Below are 25,471 nucleotides of genomic sequence, written 5' to 3'. Positions count from 1 at the left end.
TATTGCTTTTTTTTTTTTTTTTCCAGCTCAAGTAAATAGTCTGAAAAAAATAGTCTACAGTGATCTGAATTGAGCTGTTCAAAAGGTTTCTGTCCCTCAAAAGGGTACACCCCGAGCAACAATACCCTTTTAGGTACAATCTGGTACCTCTATTTTTAAGAGTGTTAAATTAAAATTAAAAAACAAAAAATGACCTCCGGGCCACACTTTTTTTTACGCCACTGTCCGAGTTCTCGTATAAACCAGGTTTTGTCAAATTTGGCCCATGCATGGCAGATAAATACCATCTGCTGTAATTGCTGCTTCCCTGTGCTCGGTAATTAACAGGGTCAACAAATGTGGGCAAGGTCAACAAGATCTGAGAATTTTAATCTGTGCACATAATTTAACTTGTTGGGGGCGTCAGAAATTACAGTTTAACTGACAAACATGAATGTAGAATTGTTGCTCACTGGACAGCATTTTTTTTTGCATCTCAGCCATGGCCTCATGGGATTTAATGATGTCCCAAATCAGCATTGAAATGGGTGTACTTTATTTAAAAAATTAGGTCATATTGCTAGACTTTTTGCAGGGAGTAGTTTTTTCATTTTGACTTGACCTTATTGTCTACTGTAAGAATCACCTCTACACTACTGGACAGTTAACGAAGTCAGGCAGTGTCAGGCAAAAGCTCAAAACATTTCTTAGAGTCATTTGAAATGAACTGATATATAATATAAGGCAAAATTAATACCTTAAATCAGTGGTTCTCAAACTTTTTTCACCAAATACCACCAATACCACCAAATACCACCCCCACATTTGCGGTCCCCTCCAAGGTTTCTCATTGTATCCCATTGGGTTGAGTTCTTTCTTGCCCTGATGTGGGATCTGTGTGACACTTGTGATTAAGGGCTATATAAATAAACTTTGATTGATTGATAATGACCAACATTATACAGTAGCATAGTAGGCCTATGCATTCAGTAAAAACAAGGCAGAGGTTTTATTGAACAAGTGTATTTAATATGTTTAGCCACTGTAATACCCCTCCATATCAGTAGGTGGCAGCAGGTAGCTAATTGCTTTGGGCCTACTTTGAGACAAGAGACTTAGTGAGGCATGGATGGTTATGGTTGGAATCTATTATGAACTATTGCATCAGGCATTTAAAGAGAACAACTTTATATTGTCAATAAAGCCTACTGAGTTTAATTTTTTTTAACTTTTTCTGCTGTTGGTGTGCCTCTGGATTTTTCAATGAATGGCTCAAAAAAGTTGGTACCAGTATTAGTACCACAGTTTGAGAATCCCTGCCTTCAAGGACCCACAGCGATCAGGTGACCGAAATTTCTCCAACACGTTTACTGAGTGCATTTTTTTTCTTGCAGAAAATGAATGTGACAATGAGCTCTGAGTATGTGCGTTTACTGCCATCTAATGTCTACTTTAAAGGCCTACTGAAACCCACTACTACCGACCATGCAGTCTGATAGTTTATATATCAATGATGAAATCTTAACATTGCAACACATGCCAATACGGCCGGGTTAACTTATAAAGTGCAATTTTAAATTTCCCGGGGAACTTCCGGTTGAAAACGTCTATGTATAATGACGTTTGTTTAATGAACAATGGAGACTGCAAAGAAGAAAGCTGTAGGTGGGATCCGGTGTATTAGCGGCTGGCTGCAGCTACACAACCAGGAGGACTTTGAGTTGGATAGCAGACACGCTATCCGACGCTAGCCGCCGATCGCATCGATGATCGGGTGAAGTCCTTCATCGCGCCGTCGATCGCTGGAACGCAGGTGAGCACGGGTGTTGATGAGCAGATGAGGGCTGGCGTAGGTGGAGCGCTAATGTTTTTATCATAGCTCTGACGAGGTCCCGTAGCTAAGTTAGCTTCAATGGCGTCGTTAGCAACAGCATTGCTAGGCTTCGACAGGCGGCACAGCATTAACCGTGTAGTTACATGTCCAGTGTTTGGTTCGGTGTCTCCTTATCTGCATTTAAGCACGATGCTATCACGTTAGCTCCGTAGCTAAAGTGCTTCACTGATGTATTGTCGTGGAGATAAAAGTCACTGTGAATGTCCATTTCGCGTTCTGGACTCTCATTTTCAAGAGGATATAGTATCTGAGGTGGTTTAAAATACAAATCCATCCATCCATCCATCCATTTTCTACCGCTTATTCCTTTCGGGGTCGCGGGGGGCGCTGGAGCCTATCTCAGCTACAATCGGGCGGAAGGCGGTGTACACCCTGGACAAGTCGCCACCTCATCACAGGGCCAACACAGATAGACAGACAGCATTCACACTCACATTCACACACTAGGGCCAATTTAGTGTTGCCAATCAACCTATCCCCAGGTGCATGTCTTTGGACAATACAAATCCGTGATCCACAATAGAAAAAGGAGAGAGTGTGGAATCCAATGAGCCCTTGTACCTAAGTTACGGTCAGAGCGAATAAACGTTCCTCATCCACAAATCTTTCATCCTCGCTCAAATTAATGGGGTAATCGTCGCTTTCTCGGTCCGAATCTCTCTCGCTGCTGGTGTAAACAATGGGGAAATGTGAGGAGCCCTTCAACCTGCGACGTCACGCTACTTCCGGTACAGGCAAGGCTTTTTTTATCAGCGACCAAATGTTGCAAACTTTGTCGTCGATGTTCTCTACTAAATCCTTTCAGCAAAAATATGGCAATATCATTTCAGTAGCCCTTTAAAGTCTGTATGCTGTATAATGAGTAAAACATCGGTGCATTTTTTTTGTTTCCCAGCCTTTTCAGGGTGAGGTTACAAGAACACTTAGCATAAGAAATTCATAAAACTTTGTGGAAAAGCTGCTGTGAATTTTGGCTTTTTAGGCTGCAATATCACCAAAAAAAAGGGTCCACTTTTTTTTTGTTAAAAGTGTTTGATCAAAAGGGAAATATACAGTATGTTACCTTTATTCTTGAGTCTTTGCATTATGCACGATGACACACAATTGATATTGATTAAAAAGGAATGGTACTTAATAATTTATAATCCCTTTGGGTTCAAACATGCACCTGGGGTTAGTTTGATTGGCATCAGTAAATTGGCCCCACTGTGTGAATGTTGTCTATCTACCTGTGTTGGCCCTGTGATGAGGTGGCGACTTGTCCAGGGTGTACCCCGCCTTCCGCCCGAGTGCAGCTGGGATAGGCTCCCGCGACCCAGAGAGGGACAAGCGGTAGAAAATGGACAGATGGATGGATGGACAATATTCTTTAATTTGACTGTGATGAGGAACAGGGGCAGCTGAAGAATGGTCAGTAAAAGGTCTAACATCAGGGTTTCAGTTTAAACATTTGAATCACATCACATTACAATCTCTTCTGCTTTTCCAGACAGGGGAGGGAAGAGATAGTTCCCCATTTCCTCTTTAGGACCTTTACAGACCACAATACTGCGCTATGTGATTCTGTGGTAATGATGTCGTGCATTTGGGACTTTCCCGCGATTAAATGTGGAAACGTGTATATAATTGCATCTGTGTTTGTACTTAACCTGCAACTCATATATTATGATACATGTCAGCATTGTTTGATTGCCTTGTTTTAAGGTTTCAAACATGACAGAAATGTTGTTTCCACATCTGCTACTTGCATTCACAAATACTGTGTTTTTTCTTCTCATTATGAAAACTATGACATTTTTATATCAGATTATCAGAATACGAAATATGGGTGTACAGTCTCTCAGTCAAATTATTATTTACACTAAATGTAATCGTGTGTATTTTAGTACACAAAAGGATGTTCCCAATTTTTCTAGGGTACACTGCAAAAAAGAGCTCTCAAAATATAAAATAAAAGACTACATTTTAGGGAAAAATACTATAGTGGAATTAACCAGCTGCATGGAGAGATAATTTTACTTATTAATACATCCTAAATTAGGATTTCTATATCTAAAAATTAGCAGGACTTTTACGATAGAAATAAGTATTTTATTCTGAATCTGTGTGGAGTTTGCATGTTCTCCCAGTGACTGCAGGGGTTCCCTCCGGGTACTCCGGCTTCCTCCCACTTCCAAAGACATGCACCTGGGGATAGGTTGATTGGCAACACTAAATTGGCCCTAGTGTGTGAATGTGAGTGTGAATGTTGTCTGTCTATCTGTGTTGGCCCTGTGATGAGGTGGCGACTTGTACAGGGTGTACCCCGCCTTCCGCCCGAGTGCAACTTAGATAGGCTCCAGCACCCTCCGCGACCCCGAACGGGACAAGCGGTAGAAAATGGATGGATGGAAACAAGCATTATTCAACTTGCAATTCTTAAATAAGGCAATCTCGATATGTTGCAGAATCTTTAAACAAGCTTTTCTATGTGGGGCAAAACCAAAATGTCTTATTTAAATAGCTAATTTCTCACTTTTTAAATTTTTAAAATAGAATAATATTTTTTTTTTTAGTGTATATATATATATATATATATATATATATATATATATATATATATATATATATATATATACATATATATATATATATATATATATATATATATATATATATATATATATATATATATATATATATATATATATATATATATATATATATATATATATATATATATATTCTCATTCAATGTGTTTTCTTTATTTTCACGACTATTTTAGATTGTCACTGAAGGCATCAAAACTATGACACCTGTGAAATGAAAACCATTTCAGGTGACTATGTCTTGAAGCTCATCGAGAGAATGCCAAGGGTGTGCAAAGCAGTAACCAGAGCAAAGGGTGTGCAAAGCAGTAACCAGAGCAAAGGGTGGCTATTTTGAAGAAACTAGAATATAAAACATGTTTTCAGTTATTTCACCTTTTTTTGTTAAGTACATAACTCCACATGTGTTCATTCATAGTTTTGATGTTTTCAATGACAATCTACAATGTAAATAGTCATGAAATTAAAGAAAACGCATTGAATGAGAAGGTGTGTCCAAACTTTTGGCCTGTACTGTATATATATATATATATATATATATATATATATATATATATATATATATATATATATATATATATATATATATATATATATATATATATATATATATAATATATAAATGTAAAAATGATCACGAGTTGTTGTCAGTAAGGCCTTCTAGCTGGTCTAAGGTAGATATATATTGTGATGTTATGAGCTAGGTAACATAAGAACTCTTACCCAGTATGCCACAGAGTTAAGAGCATGCGCAGCAGCCCCGTTTAGGTTGTTGAATGTAGACATGCTGGCAGCTGGATGTTTTTGACGAGCACGCTGTAAAGTAAGCCAATACGCCTCATCTGCATCTTTTATGATTAGACAAGACAAGACATATATTTGCATGGCCATTTTCAAGAAGGATATTTAAAGAGAAACTACATCTTGTTAGACGATGTCGGCCAACCCCGGAAACTCGAATGAGTTCTACAAATTGTGAGTTCAGATATTTTATTTCTTTATTTTTTCACGTTTAATGTGTTTTTTGCTATTTTAATTTTGACAGTACCACATAAGATATGATTTAATTGCTGATGCGGGTTTATTGATCTTTAAATGCGCCAGAAAATATGTACACAAAATGTACACTGTTGGTGGTGATTCAATGCCCAGTAGTGCGTAAATGTGTTCTTGTATAGTATTTCTCCAGCAATTGTCATGTGGTGACATCAATGATGGTATTTTAAGAGGCAATCATTGAAGTCGAACATCACTGAAGGCCTAGGTGGGAAACGCACGGCCCACCACATATACATATATATATATATATATATACAGTGGGGCAAAAAAGTATTTAGTCAGCCACCCATTGACAATCAATGGGTGGCTGACTAAATACTTTTTTGCCCCACTGTATATATATATATATATATATATATATATATATATATATATATATATATATATATATATATATATATATATATATATATATATATATATATATATATATATATATATATATATATATATCAGTGGCGTGCAGTCACTAGAGGCAGGGGAGGCGGGGCCTCACCTGCCATCATGGAAAGAAAAAAAAAAGAAAAAGAAAAAAAAAATAATTAAATTGTTATATGTATCCAGTGATTATACTAAAGTTATTTTCCATTTAACTTCACCAGCTTTAGATTATTTTTATTTTCATTTTCACATTTGCCGTTCAAATACTGAGAAGAGACGGTGCGGTGATCAGCAGCCAGTTGAGGCACGTCACTGATTTGTGCCTCAACATGGATTGTGCACAATGACTCGGCTAACTGCTGAGCTGCTGTGCAGTGAGACTGTATTGCTATATGAATTATATTATACATTTCCATAGTTTAGTTAGCTGAGGTATATCATGTACAGTGTATTTTGTCAACAACTGTATGTGTGTAACGTATTTTTAGTGCTGAGCGATCATAAATCTGCTGCGGAGACACACTGTGTGAGGCTCGTATCATAACCCCGCCTCCTGGTGCCAAGCACCTCCGCCGCAGAACGCACCGCCCGACGGGAGCACCGCGGCCACACCAACCAAAGCCCACACCCAAACCCTCCACGTGCAAGACCGAATCCACCCAAAAAAAGTCACTCAACAAGAAGCCAAAAAGTGCAAAAACAACAATGCTCGCGCTGCAGGAGCCACGAACGACCGCAGGGACACAACATTAGGTACACCTGCGCTGCAGGTTCATATGTTTTTAAATTTGACTGTGATGATGCAGTCGTGCCTCACCAGACATTAACCTCACCGCACGCCACTGATATATATATATATATATATATATATATATATATATATATATATATATATATATATATATATATATATATATATATATATATATATATATCAATCAATCAATCAATGTTTATTTATATAGCCCTAAATCACAAGTGTCTCAAAGGGCTGTACAAGCCACAACGACATCCTCGGTACAGAGCCCACATACGGGCAAGGAAAACTCACCCCAGTGGGACGTCAATGTGAATGACTATGAGAAACCTTGGAGGGGACCGCATATGTGGGTAACCCCCCCCCCCCCCCCCCCCTCTAGGGGAGACCGAAAGCAATGGATGTCGAGTGAGTCTGACATAATATTGTGAATATATATATATATATATATATATATATATATATATATATATAAATATATATATATATATATATATATATATATATATATATATATATATATATATATATATATATATATATATATATATATATATATATATATATATATATATATATATATATATATATATATATATATACACTACCGTTCAAAAGTTTGGGGTCACCCAAACAATTTTGTGGAATAGCCTTCATTTCTAAGAACAAGAATAGACTGTCGAGTTTCAGATGAAAGTTCTCTTTTTCTTCCCATTTTGAGCGTTTAATTGACCCCACAAATGTGATGCTCCAGAAACTCAATCTGCTCAAAGGAAGGTCAGTTTTGTATCTTCTGTAACGAGCTAAACTGTTTTCAGATGTGTGAACATGATTGCACAAGGGTTTTCTAATCATCAATTAGCCTTCTGAGCCAATGAGCAGACACATTGTACCATTAGAACACTGGAGTGATAGTTGCTGGAAATGGGCCTCTATACACCTATGTAGATATTGCACCAAAAACCAGACATTTGCAACTAGAATAGTCATTTACCACATTAGCAATGTATAGAGTGTATTTCTTTAAAGTTAAGACTAGTTTAAAGTTATCTTCATTGAAAAGTACAGTGCTTTTCCTTCAAAAATAAGGACATTTCAATGTGACCCCAAACTTTTGAACGGTAGTGTATATATATATATATATATATATATATATATATATATATATATATATATATATATATATATATATATATATATATATTTATATATATATATATATATATATATATATATATATATATATATATATATATATATATATATATATATATATATATATATATATATATATACATATGTGTGTGTCTATATTTATATATATATAATTATTCATGCTAAAATTAAGATTGATCAATTACTAAAATTAAGTGAATAGCTCTAAAAACTAGGGGAATTTCTAGATATTACATTTTGAATTTTGGCAAGTGGAAAGTAATTTGCAGTGTACACAACCTGTATAATCATCCCTCGCCACATAGTTCTTGGAAATTCGAGGCTTCGCTATGTTGGTTTTTCAAAGTATGTTTACAAAAATAAATCATATCAGTTTCTTGCTGTTTCACGTTTGACTAAGGCCTATTATTAATTTAAAAAAAAAAAGTATATTTAAGCAAATGTATTACCTAAAATAAGTATTTCAACCTAAATCTATATTTAGTACTCTATTACACAACAGTTCATAATCATGGCCGTACAAGTTGCAGTATTTTCAGTTTAGGGGTTATGTTTAAGAACTGTGTGTGTGTGATTCTATATTACTGTGCAATAATATAAAATGTTTTACATTATTTATGTCTTATTACAGTATATGTCTTATTTTGTATCATTATGTATACTATATTGGGTAAAATAAGTGTCTATGTGGGTGTTATTTCCTGTCGGGGGCCTCACATAATGTTAAAAAAAACATATTCAGGAGGTCATAAATGGTTTTATCATGCTCTAACTATGAAAATATTGGATTTACAAATAAGAATGCCTACTTTTCACTTATCACGGTCAGGCCTTGAACCAAGTAACAGCGATAAACGTTGATATCTGTGCCTTTGAGGGCCTTTGTAGTCTACTGCAGTGTTTGTTAACCAAACGGCTGGGCCAAAAAATATCGGTCTCTCAGCTGGGGTGCGTATGGTCCGCAGCGGTACTCAGTTGTAATACACTTTTCCACCATTTGTGGCAGTAGAGACAATCTCAAACAAACAGAAGAAGTTTGAAGCCATAATAGTCATAATGAAGTTTCTTAAGCGCAAAAATTGTGACTAAAGTGGTGAAGCTATATTTTAATTTGCACTTTACTTTTATTGGGAGTTTATGTAATAAAAATATAATGTTATTTTGTATTATTCATTTGGTTTGTATGTATTTTTTTAGCACTGCGTAAATTAATTTTTTAAAATAATTTTTCACGAGACCACTCCTTTTTAGTATATTTGATAAGTACTTATTTTTCTAATCTGCCTAGCCTTAGGCTTGATGATAATCTTTGTAATTAACACATGCTTTCATATAATTTGACAAGGTTTCTCCTGTTAGACTGTCAGTACGTTAGTAGATATAAATATGGCATATAATTAAAATCAAGAGTGAGATTACTCATTCAGTGTTAATATTTGAGTGCTAAAGTTAGGCCCCGAGGTCAGAATGGTTAAAAACCCCTGGTCTACTGTTTATTATTATTGTATTATTATTATCACTATATTGTGTCTGATGAGCTGACGAGTCCATAGTTTCAGCAAAAATAAAACACATGTCTTTTGACGGCCACATCCTCTTATAGAGAACAGTTGTGTACTTTGTATGCGGAATTTTGGTTTCGTCTGAAAAAATAGGAACTGATGTCCTTATGCAATGTAAGCAAAACCTTCCCAGTAAACTTAACACACCAATACAGAGGAACAAAACATACATCACTACTAAAAGGTGCATTAATAATTTATTACAATAAACAAACTTGTCAAGATGACACACATCAATAAATATATAGCATATGTAATAAATACAATAGAGGTGATAAATATAATAGGGAGGTCCAGTGTGCTTTTATGTACTACACACATTATCTGCTTTGATGGCTGGTACACTCTTTATGTTTTTCCTCCTCTTCCTCATTCTATACTGGAATAGAAAAACATAAAAATAATCAACAAATCAGTCATGTACTACAACAGCCCATTAGGAAAACAGTGTCATGAAAAAACAAAGGTCAGGACCACAAAAAAACTGCTTCAAAACCTGGGAAAAAAAGGCATGGGCCTGTACCATGCCAGTAATGGAACACAAATAGACATGACTGGAATTGCTATTATTAATGCATAAACTGACCTTAGGTGGCTCCATTCGCTCCATTGTGAGTGGCAGAGAGCATCCTTGGCTCGGACACAGAAAATCCCAGACTTGCGCTTGACCTCAAACTGACAAGTGCTCAAGGAGTGCACTGTTATGTTCTGACAAAAGACACAGTGCTCCATAAAGTAAAATATCATTTGTATCTACCTTGTGTTGTGTCTCACAAATAAATGATGAATATTTTTATTTCATTACAACAACAGTTGTAACAGTTGTCCTCACCTTTGCACTGGCTGACTCATGGCAGGGTTTGTCACATGTTTTGCACCCACGTCGGCGCTCTAAAACTTCGAACGTCAGGGGGAAGTAAGAGTAGGGGCTGCTCCAGGAGCTTGGGTAAGTCCATTCCATCGTCGTAGGGTTGACTCTACGTATTTTCACTTTGTCAGGTTTCACTGTTAAAGCAAAGAGAAGAGATCAACTTTTGACAAACGTATACAGTGCACTACAAAAGAAGTCCCCAATTTAGCTATGGCCGTAACTCTAAAGGCCTATTTGATGCCCAACAGCATGAAAGCAAAACAATTCCCAAATGTTTGAAAATGATTCAAACCCCATTCACAAATCAATTTACAGGCACAGATTAGTTTTGGTTAGTAATAGGGATGTCCTGTTTAATGTATTTGGCGTCAGATACGACCTGACTTTGAGTACCGATTTGATACTTGGACAAAAGATTATGGGTCTAAAAGTCTAAAAGCTTTATAGCAAGTAGCTAAAGTGCACATTATATTTTTATAAAGCTTATATTTTTACATTTAGAATTTGCTAGTACTGTTATGAATCACATGATGTATTGAATGCTACATACATATTTTAAGAAAATAAAGTTGCTAGTGCACAAAAAGTAAACAAAAGCAAAAAATGCTACTGGCTCCCATTTAAATTATTTGGGTTTTGCCCTCAAAGACTTTCTGTATCTAGAGTCTTACTCCCTCACTTTGTAAACAATAACGAAAATCAGACACAAAAAATTATTTTGTAATAATAAGAACAAGAAAAATATAAATATGGATCTATCACTTTAGTATCGATAATATACACACCACACCGAGTATTGATAGTATCAACATTTGGGTCGATCACCCCTACTTTACATATACATTTTTTTCTGTCCCCTTAGCCATGCCTCTTTCTTTAGTCCTCCAGTGATAATGGTACTTGGGAGACAGTTAGTTTATTTTCCGCCATGTTGGTGAGAGTTAGTATATTAGAAGTGCCTTCGCACTGTGCATAGACAACGCGTTGTTCTCTAATTTGAGCCATTTTTATGGCAAGACACACACTACTGGAATTCATGCAACTCCTGCATGTTTGTAACAAAAAAATATGAACATGAAAATGTGTCTCCCTGAGCGTGCATTTCTTTTCAAGTACAATCTTTAGCATGTAAACACTGGGACACAGCTGAAGTAAAAATCGAATTATCGCCGGTCAGTTAAAAAATGCAAATATCTGCCGCCAATTTGATCCCATGGTCGAGATTGGGACATTGTAATCCTCTCCAAAAAGTCAGAGGCAGTTCGAATCCTACAAACAATTAAGGATGTTTTTCTACAAATGTAAAGCATCTTAATCTGTTCCAGATACAGAAACAAAATGACAATAAATATAAAGGACAAATTAAATGAATACATTAACATTTAAGAGAGCTAAAAGAGTGGAATGCACCCTGGCAAGATTATTTGCCTCCATGGTAGTTTATTAAGCAGTCACAGGCTATTGCTATCAATTATTTTAGTAATCAAGTAATCTATCGATTACTTCATTCTATTAATCAAGTAATCGGATAAAACAAACTTTAAAACCTAGCTGTGCATTTTAGGAACATAGTTGCCATAACCTTATTTTTTTCAAATAAATGCACATCGTCATCATTGAAATCGCACTTTTAAAATGTGTGCATTAAAAAAAACCAAAAAAACAATTTAAATACATTTCCTATTGCAGAGGCCGTGCCGAAACTATTTGCTTATTTAAAGTTAAAGGCACTCCGTGCGGTCCGGAATTTATCAATATATTTTTAGTTACACTCTTTAGCCCTTAACCAGTAAACTCAATAAAAAAAAGGACAGCGACTGAGTCACAAACACTTAAGATCAGAAATTACACTTAATAAAAAAGGCCCCAAAAAAACAAATAATAATAATAATTAAAAAAATAAAAATAAAGTAGTAAAATAAATATATATACAAACATTAAAACAATATAATACACATTATGAATAAACAATATGAAACAATATATATAAAAAATAAAAATAAAAGACAATATAAAATCTAATGCACTCCAAGAAAAGCTAATTAAGAGCTTGAACAAATAAACGAGTCTTAAGATGGCTTTTGAATGTGTCAACAGAGTCAATTGAGCACAATGTGGGCGGACATTTTTTCAAAAAGCATGGGAGCAATGGCCTGGAAACATCGGTCACCTCCAGCAGATTACGACCCACGGACCTCAGAGAGATGAGAACTGAGAAACTGGGACAAAATATTGTCCAAAATTGTCCTAAAAACGAATCATACTGTCCGATGGCTTACAAAACCACGGCTTGACAGTATTCATTTTCGTAAACTTGTTGTTTGCAAAACACCAACAAAACTATTCAATTAGCTCATTTAAATATTAAAACCTTTTTTTTAATAGCCATCTATTGAAAGTTTTAACATTTTGAAAAAAAATGAACAAAGCACACATGGACAGAACAATAAATACAGAATACAGACCTATTTCGGACAGAAAGAAGAGCTTTTCGTATCTCTCCACCAGGAAATCATCCGTCCTCACGTAGACCGTGACGTTGATGCGACTGTTCTCTTCAGCATAGGCGCAGTAATGCTCGTCCACACAGGAGATACCGTGTCCGGTGCCGTCCTCTGAGCAACTAAAATTGCATGCCGAGCGATGACCACTGGTGTCCACTGAACAACTCCTTTCTCTGTGAGTGAGTAAACAGAAAGTTCAGTGTTTCATCTAGGGCAGGGGTGTCCATTTGCGGGCCTGCAGCTCGTTTTTTCTTTAGCCCGCGGCACATTCCTAAATTACAATCAAACAATGCGACAAAAAAAGCTGCAATGTTGACATTCAAAAATATTCAAGATACTAGTACTAATAATACACTGTCACCAAGAGCAAAACACTGAGATCTAGGTTGTAAAGAAGCGTACAGTGGCAGAGTAGAGATAACTAAACTGAAATTGGAATTAGCGCTGACCACATTTTTGGTGTAGGAGTAAGTCCAAAAGTGCGGCCCACAGGCTTTTTTACCGGGCACATTCCTAAATCCCTGATCTAAGGTGTTTGATTACACTGTACAACTCATCAACTTGTATGACTATTCATGGGAAACTGATTTCAGTGATGTGCCCTAGACCTTTAATCGTATTTTGCAGTTCCAAAAGAAGTATTTCTGGCTGTTGCTCTCAGCGCGAGTGTGAGTCTGAGCAGTGTGTTATTATTGGACCGCGAGACAGGAAACATTGCTACAGTGTGTGAGCTTACCGTTTAGCTATGATAAGTTCCACTTTTCCAACACGAAACCTGTCCCAGGTCCAAGAGCAGTGGAACGCTCCCTCGAAATTTTTAGTTGAGCACTTTAAATAATTCCCTACAACGAGGAGACACAGTCACAGCCAAGCAACACAAACATCTCATGCAACTTTGAATAACCACGAGGACATCTTGCAATGTTTTAAAAAAGTGACTTTACCTAGGTCACTTTTCACTAGAATCTTTCTTTTATCTGTGTTGCCCTCTTGAATCAGGACGAGAGTGTGATTGAGGAGAGACCCGTCCTTGCTGTAGCAGCTGTAGTTGCCTCCTCCTAAACTCTCTTCCAGCTGCACCAGGTATGAATTACCCCTCTGTGCTTCCTCTGCGCCGTTCTTCTTCCACAATATATCCTTGTCATCGCCTCTCATTACTTCCTCTGCTGAGTGCAAGCACTTGAGGGCTTGTTGGCCCAACGCACCATTTACCTCCACAACCAGAACTAAATGCCAAACAAACATAGAGAAAAAAAAAAATGAAATATGAAAATCACTTGAACTTTGACCTGAAGTGTTTTCCTGGCCATCAAACATACCGTTTGGCTTGAGAGTCGAAGAACTCAGTGGGTTTTGATAACCCAGTTGAATAAATGCACAGATGAGGGTGAAGTCAAACACATTCATCTGAAAAAGAAGACATCTATTGACGAGATTGATCCATGAGTTACTATAAGTGTACGCTACAGTGGAACACACTTATCTCAACGCCCATTCAACATAGCCAAAGTCGAAACCATTACTCGCACGTTTACTTGTGAATGGCCGATAAAGAGTTCTTGAACCTACGGTAGTTACATCATCGTGGTAAACCAAGGATCGCCTGTATTGTGTTTGGTTCTGAGGTGTGATTCAGGATTTGCCTCTTAATTACATCCAGCCCAAGAGTGAAGAAGATATGCTGCACCATGTTGGCAGTATTGAAGAAAGGCAGATCTTACGTTATCATTATTTCGCCAACATTACGACATTTTACACTCTTATCAAACAGGGTTACTGTGGATATTTGGTTGTACGTCTTGACTACAATGACCATAATGCTTTTAGTGCAATCTTCTCATCTTTTTTTTTTATCTGTGACTGATAAAAAAAAAAAAAAAAAGACATTGATATATTGTGTTAGTTGTTGTATTAAAATCCAGGTTAATACCGCTTTGCTTTTAGTTTGAAGCTTACTTTAAACTGGAACGCAATTTGCAGGAAGTTACTGTGTGCAGATAACAGTATCACCAATCAATCAATCAATGTTTATTTATATAGCCCTAAATCACAAGTGTCTCAAAGGGCTGTAGTTATGTCGCTGTTGTTACATTCTGCTTAGCTATAATGAGGAAGTTAACAATACTACAACACGTCCAGATATATACAAACCAATTTTTAATATAAATTACAATGAGTACTGAAAAAAATCGAAAAGCTATTTTTTAAAATTCCGATTCTAATCCATCCATCCATTGTATACCACTGGGGGGTGGGAGGAGTTTTTAACACTTTTATGAGTCCTTTTGGATCGCCAAGAATTTCACTGGGATTTTTTTTATATGTCATTGCTCCAAAAAAATGCTGAATTAAAATCTATGTTGTTATAAATAATTGGCCTATTTAAGGCTTCAATTACTTCACATCAAATATTCCACTTTCTAATATTATTTTGGAGGGGAAATATTTCATATTTTGTGTGAAGCTCCAGGAAAAGGTGGAGAAGTGCCATTTTGAAAGGGTTTTATTAAATTTTTTATGCCAAATAATATATTGCGAGGGTCAGTTTGAATGGAGAATCGTGTTAAAACAAATCGTCACCCCAAGAATCAGAATAAAATCAAATTGTGAGTTGTTGTAATAATCACATCCCGAGAAATTACCTATTTTGGTCATACATGTTATGTCAGGAAAAGCGGTCCATCTTATATGCCGATTTAAGCGGGTACTGTCTAATAATCCGAAGCACATGCTGAGTTGCTCCATTTAGACTGGTTGTCGACATAAGCAGGTTCCACCGTATTTTTAAATCTGACTGCTTCTTTATCATTCAATCCGACCATCCAACCAAAGTTAAAAAAAACAATTTCTTTAACAAAAGTGAATAAAGTCAAAAGAAAAACAGCACACAATCTTAACAGCTGCTTTTTTCTACGCACATTTCAATGCCTTCTACATGGGTTTGAAAGTAAAAAGTGTATTTGTTAAAACTAAAAAGACTGGTTAAATGTTTAAAGGCTACAAGTTCTGAGCGGCATCTTACCTTGTCTTTGATGTCCCAACAATATAGTGGTGATTGTCAACAGTCCCATTTATACCGGTACAGTATTAACCTTTCACATGCAAATTTCCCCAGAAAACTCTTGAGGAACTTATTTTATGAGGCACCTATTGTTACTTCCACCCATGCATATACACACTTCCCTGTGGATTGTAATGGTTTTACACTAGCTTTCTCAGTTTCTTGTGGGTAGGGCCTTAAATGCGTCATTCATATCCAATATTTGACATCACGCTTTTTAAATCCGTTTTTTAAAGGTCACTCTTTTTTCTTTTTACAGTGCACTGGACATTCTTTGTGCTTGAATCAAACGCGTGTGAATCTGATAAACAATTCTGAGGTGTCAAGTTATTAGTTTGTCAGCAGGGCACTAAAGGCTACCTGTCAGACATAAATAAATGTTCATTACCTACTAGAATTTGAATTATTACTTGTTTAATATATTTGTGAATACTTTAAACAACCTATGTGTGCATTTGACCTTTAAGAAAGTCATAATTTACAGTTTACAGGCAACATGTGAGGCAGCATTTTGGTCTTTCATATTGATGATACTCAATAAGGACTGACTTTACATTCATAGGAAGTGTATGGATACAAATGTAAAGCCACTATGAATATAAGACAACCCCTCCTTTTCGAGACCTGGATTTTATAAAAAAAAAAAAATTGGCATTCAGTTCAATCTTATTTAAATGACCAATTATCATATTTCTTAGCTGGTATTTAAACATAAATTATTACACAATAAATCTCAAGTGTTTCAAAACGAAGTGTTGTTTGCTATGTTGAATATGTTGCCTCGCTTCTAAAGAATACTTTTAATTAGCTCCGTTGCTACTCAGTTCTGAATTCTACATGGATTAAAGTAGGGTTTGTACTCTTTTTCATCAATGATTTTATTTTCCATGGCTTCTCCAAAACAGACGGTGAGTAAAAATAATATTATCAAACATGAAAAAAGGAAAATGCGCTCACGAGGGAGTGGGAAAACACACACGTAGGAGTGGCGAGAAACAAAAGAAGGCGAATGCAAACGTAATTGCACAAGTCACTGAACTTCTTTTTGTGGTATAGCTCACTCTGAGAAGGGAACAACATGTGTATGCCTAGCAAGTAAAAGCAGTCCAGCGCTGTCTTCCAAATAGGAGGCTGATGGGCAGCTGGGTGCAGGTGTGTCCCACACGAGGAAGTTAGTATTACAAAATAAGAGCTCATTGTAAAAATTATTGAACTCATTGTGGTAAATCTGGGACCTAGAGCACAACATTTGGTGCCATCTATAATCTTATAATCCTTGAACAAAGTAACAGTGAAACTCGTGTGAATAATCACTGAATGGAGAACTGTGGGTGGGATTAAATAAATTATCTTCTTCCCACTCCCTTTCAGGCAAAACTGGACAATCATGCATTACATACTATACATTACCTTTTGCACTATATTAATTTATATTATTATGTGTTGTCAACTTTTTACTTTTTTATGTCATTGCCTGAAATAAATAAATACATCTAAAAAAAAAAAAGAAATCTAATGTGTGCTGGTGTTGTGATGATCCCTTGCCCGGATCATGTTTTGTTTTAGTTTATGACTCCATTAGTTCTGTTTCAACACCCCTGGGTTTGTGTTCTTGGTTGCCATAAGTACTGGTTATTTTCACCTGCCTCTGAATAGTGTTTGGGATGCTCACCTGCTCCCAGGCACTAATCAGAGAGCTACCGTAATTTCCGGACTATAAGCCGCTACTTTTTCCCCTCGTTCTGGTCCCTGCGGCTTATACAAGGGTGCGGCTTATTTACGGCCTGTTCTTCTCCGACACCGACGAAGAGGATTTCGGTGGTTTTAGTACGCAGGAGGAAGACGATGACACAATGATTAAAGACTGACTTTTCATATACCGGTAGGCTGGTTATTTTGATAACGTACAGGTGAGCACTTTGTATTACTTTGCACCGTTGTATTATTTGTACTCTGCACGAATGCTGTTCGCCATGTCAAAGATGTGAAAGTTTGATTGAATGATTGAAAGATTTATTGTTAATAAATGGGACGCTTTGCGTTCCCAAACAGTCATCTCTGTCCCGACAATCCCCTCCGTGGTAGCAGGAACCCCTATATACTACGGTAATTACACATCAAAACCCTGCGGCTTATAGTCGGGTGCGGCTTATATATGGAGCAATCTGTATGTTCCCCTAAATTTAGCTGGTGCGGCTTATAGTCCGGAAATTACGGTATTTATGCCTGCCTTTCGCTACACTCGGTCTGGCTGGTTTTTTTTCTTCATGCAACAAGTTACGTTTGGTTATTCCTGTGATTCTTGATTCTTGTTCCTGTGCTAAGCTTCGCCATAGTTTCTGTTTATTGTTGTATTCTTGACTGATTTATGGAAAATAAATCATCTTCCTACCTGCACGCTGCCTCTGTAGTTTCGTCTGCATCTTGGGGAAACGATCTGCGCATTACCATGCCACCCAAGCGTAGCGGGTGGGTCGATAAAGTAAAATTAGGTTTCCATCTGAAATGGTCTCTCTAAAACCAAATCAAAAACACAGACAGACTTAGATACATCTTCTCATATTTCAATTCCAATGTATTTATTCTTTACTTCTGCTCCATCCCACATCTTCACAAATCTATTAATTTGTGGACAACTGGTGGTTTAGTCTTTTGTCAAACAGCACTACATATACCGTTTGTTGGAACAATAATGACAGTAAGAGTCTTTTAAAGTGCAGATCCAGCCCAAAAGCACAGATTGCCCAGTTGTTCTTACCACAGTTATACTTCACTGCAATCTGGCTGTCCAGAAATCATGGTGGCAAAAGGGCGGCTCACTCCTCGTATGATTTGAACGAGTAGTATGAATTCATGCATTTTAGTGCCGGAAGTTTCTCAGCTTTGAGGACTTAATTTTAAGCGTTCATAAACTCACCTAGCAACTGTAGCTACAATTTCATATTTTTCCCTTTCAATTGGCGAACGGACGCTGCCTTGCCCATATTCAAAATGTCAAACGTTTTAGAGCACAGTTTGCATTTAGCACGTCTTAGGTCTATGTCTTTTTCCAGCCATAATTGTTTTTAATTGTAATTATCCTTATAGGAGAACTGATCTAAAAATTGTCCTCAAAAACACATACGGCATGTATTTCTTTTTTTAATGCATTCTAAATCGTAAATAAACTGTTGCAAGAGGTGGCTAACAATGCAGGTAATGGGAATACGATCTGTTTCGCCCATAAATCCCTCTGAAAACATCCAAAAACCATCAACAATTTACACACTGTAAGTATACAGTATATGTAATGTAGTACCAAGCACATTTGTAATAATGTGTAATATTTACGTATTTTGGTCATTTTAAGCATTACAGCAGCTTATTAATTTCACGGCGTTCACTATTTCCTCCATCAACAACACTACTACTAATCATGGCAGACTTCATGAGTGACAACGAAGATTACTTTGGGACAAATGATGATTCAGAACCATGTCTTTTTTAGCTTGCATATAAGGAAGATGAGCTACAAGCTTTAGAAGCTGAGTGATAAGCAGATCCAGTTCCAGTGAAACTCTAATCATCATGTAACAGTATTGCTACAGTTGGTCAGGGTAAGTTTTTGCTATATTCCTGTGCAACCAAACTGGATAGTTACACTTTTGCATGATTTACTTTTCGCATGTCACTCCCACTCATTAGTCAATACTTCCTGCTTTGCTCGATTATCAGAGAAAGAGTGCCTTTGTTCATGTAACCAACCTTGCTTCGTAAGTTACGGTTTCTTCCGACAAAGAAGAAAAAAAACTTTAAAAAAAACGTTAATATGTTTTATCCAACATCAATTACATGTTTATCGTGATATATATATTGATATTGTTTCATTTCCCAGCCTTACTAGAATAGAATCCAATCGGATAGAATAAATCTTTACTGTCCACCGAGGTGGAACATTTTCTGTGGCTCACCAACACAGGTGACATATAACACTAAAATACAAAACATTGTCATATATCAAAACATGGATCAGACACAATAAGAACAAAGGTTAAGTAAAAATAGGAATACAAGTAAGTATACGATCTAAAAGAGTATCAGTAAAACTAGAAAGTAGAGCAGTTCAGGTCAAACATGTGGATTGTTCGCTTTGTCACATTAAGAATGGCAATGGCATCTGGAATAAAATACTTTTTAAGCGGACCTTTGGCCTGTGGAGCTCCCCATAGCAAAAATGTGCTTGCTCATCTGTTGCTTGATCTCGTATCTTGAGAACATTTTGAGCTTCTCATATCTGTCTAATTCTGTGATCAATTGTTTCTCTTTTATTGCTCCTAAGGGACCCTTAGGAGCAATAAATAAGCTAAAAAGAGACAAGACATCACTGAGACAAAGGAGGTTGAGTTGAGACAACCATTTGAGCAATATTTGAGAAGTGGGATACACTGAAGAGAGCTCATATATGTATGACACTGATCTCAATTATGTCTCATTTATTTTGAAGGAGAATTAAAGAGAAATAAATGAGATGTATGAACAATAAAAGAGATCTTATGTATGTCTCTTTCATGTCTTGATTATTTCTCTTAAATGTCTTAACAAAGCCATCATATCTCAAATTTGAGAATAATGAGAACAAATTGAGAGTTCAATTATCTGACTTAATTAGAAATAACAGTAAAAAAAATACTCAAATATTGAAAGGTGTATAACTTTATTTGGCTATACAAAAATACAAAACATAAGATATAAAAATAGATTAAATACAACAATTTAAATGTAGTTAATTATTACAAACATAATGTACATATGACATTCACAATAATTAAAACAACATAGAAAACAATATACAAAAAATACAAATATAAATTAATTTAACCCCAAGTACTCACTTTGTTGTTGTGAAGTGAATTATATTTATATAGCGCTTTTCTCTAGTGACTCAAATCGCTTTACATAGTGAAACCCAATATCTAAGTTACATTTAAACCAGTGTGGGTGGCACTGGGAGCTGGTGGGTAAAGTTTCTTGCCCAAGGACACAACGGCAGTGACTAGAATGGTGGAAGCGGGAATCGAACCTGAAACCTTCAAGTTACCAACCGAGCTATACCGCCCCACACGTGAAAAAGTCAGGTGTAGTTTTTTTAACTCCTTGTTGAGCAAACCATGTACCGTAGTTAAAAAACCCCACCTGACTTCATCTCAGTAAGAGGGTGAGTAAATGACAACATTTTCCATTTTTTAAATATTCCAAGCAAAAACGGAAATACATTTATAAAATTGTAACCGGGCTGTTTGGAACTGGTCTACATACAAAAAATAATCACACATTGAAAACCAGGGATACTTAACAATATTTACCTTGGGGCCCAACCAACATTTCCACTACAAAGGGGTCTGGGGTCCACTCAAATACAAACACTGAATTAGTCATCTTACACTAAAGTGTGTTAAAACTAAGTACCATTGATTGAGACTTTTATTTGTAGGTTGCACAGTGAAGTACATATTCCGTACAATTGACCACTAAATGGTAACACCCGAATAAGTTTTTCAACTTGTTTAAGTCGGGGTCCACTTAAATTGATTCAAATTGATTGACCATTGCGGCCCATATGGACGGACCACAGCTAAGAAACAGATATTTGTTGGCGGCCCCCAAGGGGTACTCACAGCCAAACAGTGGGCCCCAGCCCTGTGATTAAGAAACACTGTTGTAAACAATAGAACAGCCTCCTGCGATAACAATATAACATTTGGTACATAAATGATCATTGAAACATTTTGAAATTGGTTACAAAAGCTACTAATATACCTGATTATGTAAGCAGTAACATACTGCGTCATTTCCAATTGTATTATTTTTTTATTTGGAAACAGCTTTGCACTGTGAAGGGATATTAGCCGCTAGCTTGTTAGTGAGGTTGCATCGGTGCCAAATTTGCGAGACACAGCACAGCTCAATATGCATTGTCACAGTATAACGTTGTACTAAAAGCTACATCATATGGCAATTTTATACAATATGTACTGTGCAACCCCAGACCAAAATATTAACATGTTTACAAAGGAAACATCCTACCCCAGAATGAACTTGGCAGTTACAAGGGCCTACTTAAAACCTGCTCTGGCCCGACATTTGTTTACCAAAGCTTTCTTGAGCTTGGCCTCCTCAACATTGTCCCAATCAGGAAGGGTACCGCATCTCAGGACATACGCTGTAAGACAAGAACATAATAATCAGGCATTCGTAAGTTTGCCACATCCGAGTTTCTACAGGTATCAAATCTATGCAATGCAATAATAATAATAATAATAATAATGCAAATCTAATTTAATGCTTTTTAATCCCATTTTTTGGTACTTAAAAAAATGTAATGCCCATGTGCAACTGCATATAGTTATTATATATAGTCAAAAGCTTACAATTATCTGTATACACACAGTTGTAAGCATTAGACAAGTTAATTAGTTGAAAAGTTTACATTAACTGTTACTATCTAGTGTATTAGAATTGGCTTACAAAGCTGTTTAATTGGAGAATGTATTTGTATTTATTTATTTTTCTGGAGTAGCATCTGGTGTTTTGACTGTGCATGGCCGTAGACATTTTACAAAAATACAGAACGATATTTGGAAAAATGCCAATAAGATGCAAAAAAAAAGGTATGTCAATTAAACATATTAAATATATTGTAGTTTACACCCTCTCTGTTAGTTTAAAATGTTTACAGTAAATAGCAAGTTATGTATCGAGTGTCATGTCTTGTATTCATTTATTGTGGGAACATCAGAGAATAAAAGAATTGTGGTCTACTGTGAAAATTGCCTTGTTTGTCCATCCTAAGCCAGCGTAGATCACTTGAGGCGTCTGCGTCACGACAGTTGCTAATGTTAGCCAAGTTAGCTCATATGTGTTGAAGTGGAGGTGATTGAAATAAACGAGTTGTGTATGAAAAAAGCTCAGCTTCCCCATTATTCTGACATGGTGTCACAGTAAAGGACTACACGCCTACAGTGACCAAAGAATGGAAAAGTTTAGGCCCCCAGCGCAGTTTCATTTTGCCGTATCGAGGCAGTGCTTTTGTCACGTTCCCACCTTACAATACCTCTTGTATGCAGTTTAACAGCTACAGCTAAAAAAAAGAAACACACAGACAGACGTAGCAATTTCGATGACCGTAACGTTCTTAAGTTAATTTTCATTTACCGTTTAACATATTGACTATCGGTCATGTGCTACAATTGTATTACATTTTTTAAATGCCTCTGGACAACGCATTTAATGCTTTTTATTGCCGTTTAAGTCCTGAATTTACGCAAAATCCATTTAATGCCTTGCGGAAACCCTGGACATACAGTACATTAATACACACAACCACACTTCAAGTTGATGGACATAACACTATATTGCTTATCACAAAGCTAGTTTTTTGGCCAATCACAAACTGTAATTATGTAACATTCAGTTATGCTTCTAGTGTGCTGTAATCAATAAGGGATCAAACTTTTTTGTATTGAACTTCTATTTAATTATTGTTACACAATTTTGGCCTGAAAACACCCTCAGTTCGGGAAAACTTACTTAGGATTCCTTCAACTTTTTTCCGGTCAAGGATGCACTTTCCTGTTCCAGCAGGTTTGTTTCCAGGGTGACCAAAAGGGACAGCATTTTGACACTCAACTGTAAAAAAGTGGTCCAAAAGTGCATGGAATAGACGCATACAATTGGGCTTTGAAGCATGACTCATGGCAGCAAGGTGGAATGATGATATGAATACGCCGCTCTCAGGAAAGAGCTCCTGCTGGCCCAATTGTTGAGGAGGGCCATCGCTGTAATTGTCTCCAGGTCACAGACAGTTTGGAGTACTCTGACTTGGCCCGGATCTGAAAGGGAAAAAAATAGCACAAACAATACCAGAATGAGAAAAGAATGTGTTAAGTCCCAATCACAAATTTAAGTAAATATAACAATTACATTATGAACAAATTAGCATGAATTACTTGCCTATTTTCAAGAGGACTACTTCGATTCGTTGCTTTTCTCGCAGGATTTTTTCGAACTCCTTCCTACATCCATCACATGGCGTCCATGATTTTTCTGCCTGCGGTCGATATGAGATAGTGTCCTCGACAGATGGGTTGCCTGCATCTCTCCTGTCCGGTGCCAGGAAAGCTGGGGTTTTTTTTGTCAGGTGGATTAACCCAGCTAGCTTGCCAGCTAGCGGGGGGTGTACGCCGGGTGAAGGACCAGAGGTGTTGTAGACATTTGGTGATGGTCCAGCGGTGTTGAAGTCATGCAGTGATGGGCAGGATGCATGGTCTTCGTAGAGAGATGGACCTTTGATGTTGAGGCCATACGGTGGTAGGCTAGATGTATGGCCCCCATAGAGAAATTGACAATTGACGTGGAGGCCATACGGTGATGGTATGGCTGTATTGCCGCTGTAGGGTGATGGACCGATGGTTCCCTCTTTGGTAAACCTATCATGAAATTTCATTGAACCATAGATTACCATTCTATAAACCCAACTTGTCCATATATATATATGCAATATCAAAAGAGATGAGAAATACTGAACTTGTGGTTGGTAGAGTGGCCGTGCCAGCAACTTGAGGGTTGCAGGTTCAATTCCCGCTTCCGCCATCCTAGTCACTGCCGTTGTGTCCTCGGGCAAGACACTTTACCCACCTGCTCCCAGTGCCACCCACACTGGTTTAAATGCAACTTAGATATTGGGTTTCACAATGTAAAGCGCTTTGAGTCACTTGAGAAAAAGCGCTATATAAATGTAATTCACTTCACAACTACAAAAAAATTACTGAATTGACCCGCATTTTAACTTCCAGCGGCCAAAGGAGAACAAGTATTTAATAGACTGGTGATTCTGTAAAATATAAAACAAAACAAAAAATGACATTGTATGATTTTCAGGTAATTTGCATTTTTTTCCTCTTTTTTACCTCATTTATCTGAAGTATAAAATATGGATTTCATGCAATAAGATGCACATCAATTACTTTAAAAAAAATTCATACAATGTGATTTTACAGATTTTTGTTTTGGATTCTATCACTTAAAATTGAAGTGTGCCTATAATGATATTATTATTAATAATAATAATAATAATAATATAAGTAACAGACCTAAATCTACAAAATCAGCAGTGCATAAATTATTTGTTCTCCTTACTCTATGATGGACGTACCAATAATGAAAATAAATGTACCAAGACCACAATTTACCATATCTATAATCGTTCTGTACGGTACTCCTAAACAGAAACATTTCACATCAAACACAAAGGAACTGGACCAATACTGAAGATGAAATCATCTTGACTGCAAGGAAATAGACAACTCACTTAGTCAACAATACCAACTAACAGATTATGACAGATTTTTTAATATTAAGTTATACATATTGACTATCACCAAAAAGTTATTACTTTATATATCTCAGGATTATTTATGAAATGTACAATTAAGTATAAACTGTCAAACCAGTACTTATATTTGGTTTAAATATGTTTTTTTAAACTATTGCTTATTGAGATTTCCGCCCTACCTCCTTTATTTCACAGAGGAAGTACAGGCATGTGAGCAACCTTTGACAAAAGAGGAAAATTCACAAAAAAGAGGAACATTTCTATCCGC

General features: G+C 36.5%; 2 protein-coding genes across 6 annotated transcripts in view; one reads left to right on the top strand and one right to left on the bottom strand.

The window, feature by feature from the left end:
- LOC133649000 (uncharacterized) overlaps positions 1-25,471 on the top strand; it is a 1,204,785-nt gene that overhangs the window by 1,138,886 nt on the left and 40,428 nt on the right. The gene's annotated exons all lie outside the window — the stretch shown is intronic.
- il12ba (interleukin 12Ba) overlaps positions 9,636-25,471 on the bottom strand; it is a 29,476-nt gene continuing 13,640 nt past the window's right edge. For 2 of the 5 annotated variants that reach the window (XM_062045659.1, XM_062045661.1), the window contains 8 exons: positions 18,226-18,347; positions 14,092-14,179; positions 13,717-13,998; positions 13,509-13,614; positions 12,734-12,945; positions 10,230-10,402; positions 9,984-10,105; positions 9,644-9,771 (listed from right to left, as the gene is read on the bottom strand). In XM_062045659.1, the coding sequence (XP_061901643.1) occupies positions 9,702-9,771; positions 9,984-10,105; positions 10,230-10,402; positions 12,734-12,945; positions 13,509-13,614; positions 13,717-13,998; positions 14,092-14,179 (1,053 nt within the window). In that variant the 5' untranslated portion in view covers positions 18,226-18,347 and the 3' untranslated portion in view covers positions 9,644-9,701. Of the gene's footprint in view, positions 9,777-9,983; positions 10,106-10,229; positions 10,403-12,733; positions 12,946-13,508; positions 13,615-13,716; positions 13,999-14,091; positions 14,180-18,225; positions 18,348-25,471 lie in introns of all 5 variants that reach the window. The other 3 variants (XM_062045660.1, XM_062045662.1, XM_062045663.1) reach the window with 2 other exon arrangements.

The sequence above is a fragment of the Entelurus aequoreus genome, linkage group LG04, assembly GCF_033978785.1.
Source record: "Entelurus aequoreus isolate RoL-2023_Sb linkage group LG04, RoL_Eaeq_v1.1, whole genome shotgun sequence".
NCBI classification, from domain to species: Eukaryota; Metazoa; Chordata; class Actinopteri; order Syngnathiformes; family Syngnathidae; genus Entelurus; species Entelurus aequoreus.
This window is presented reverse-complemented; position numbering and strand designations above follow the sequence as displayed.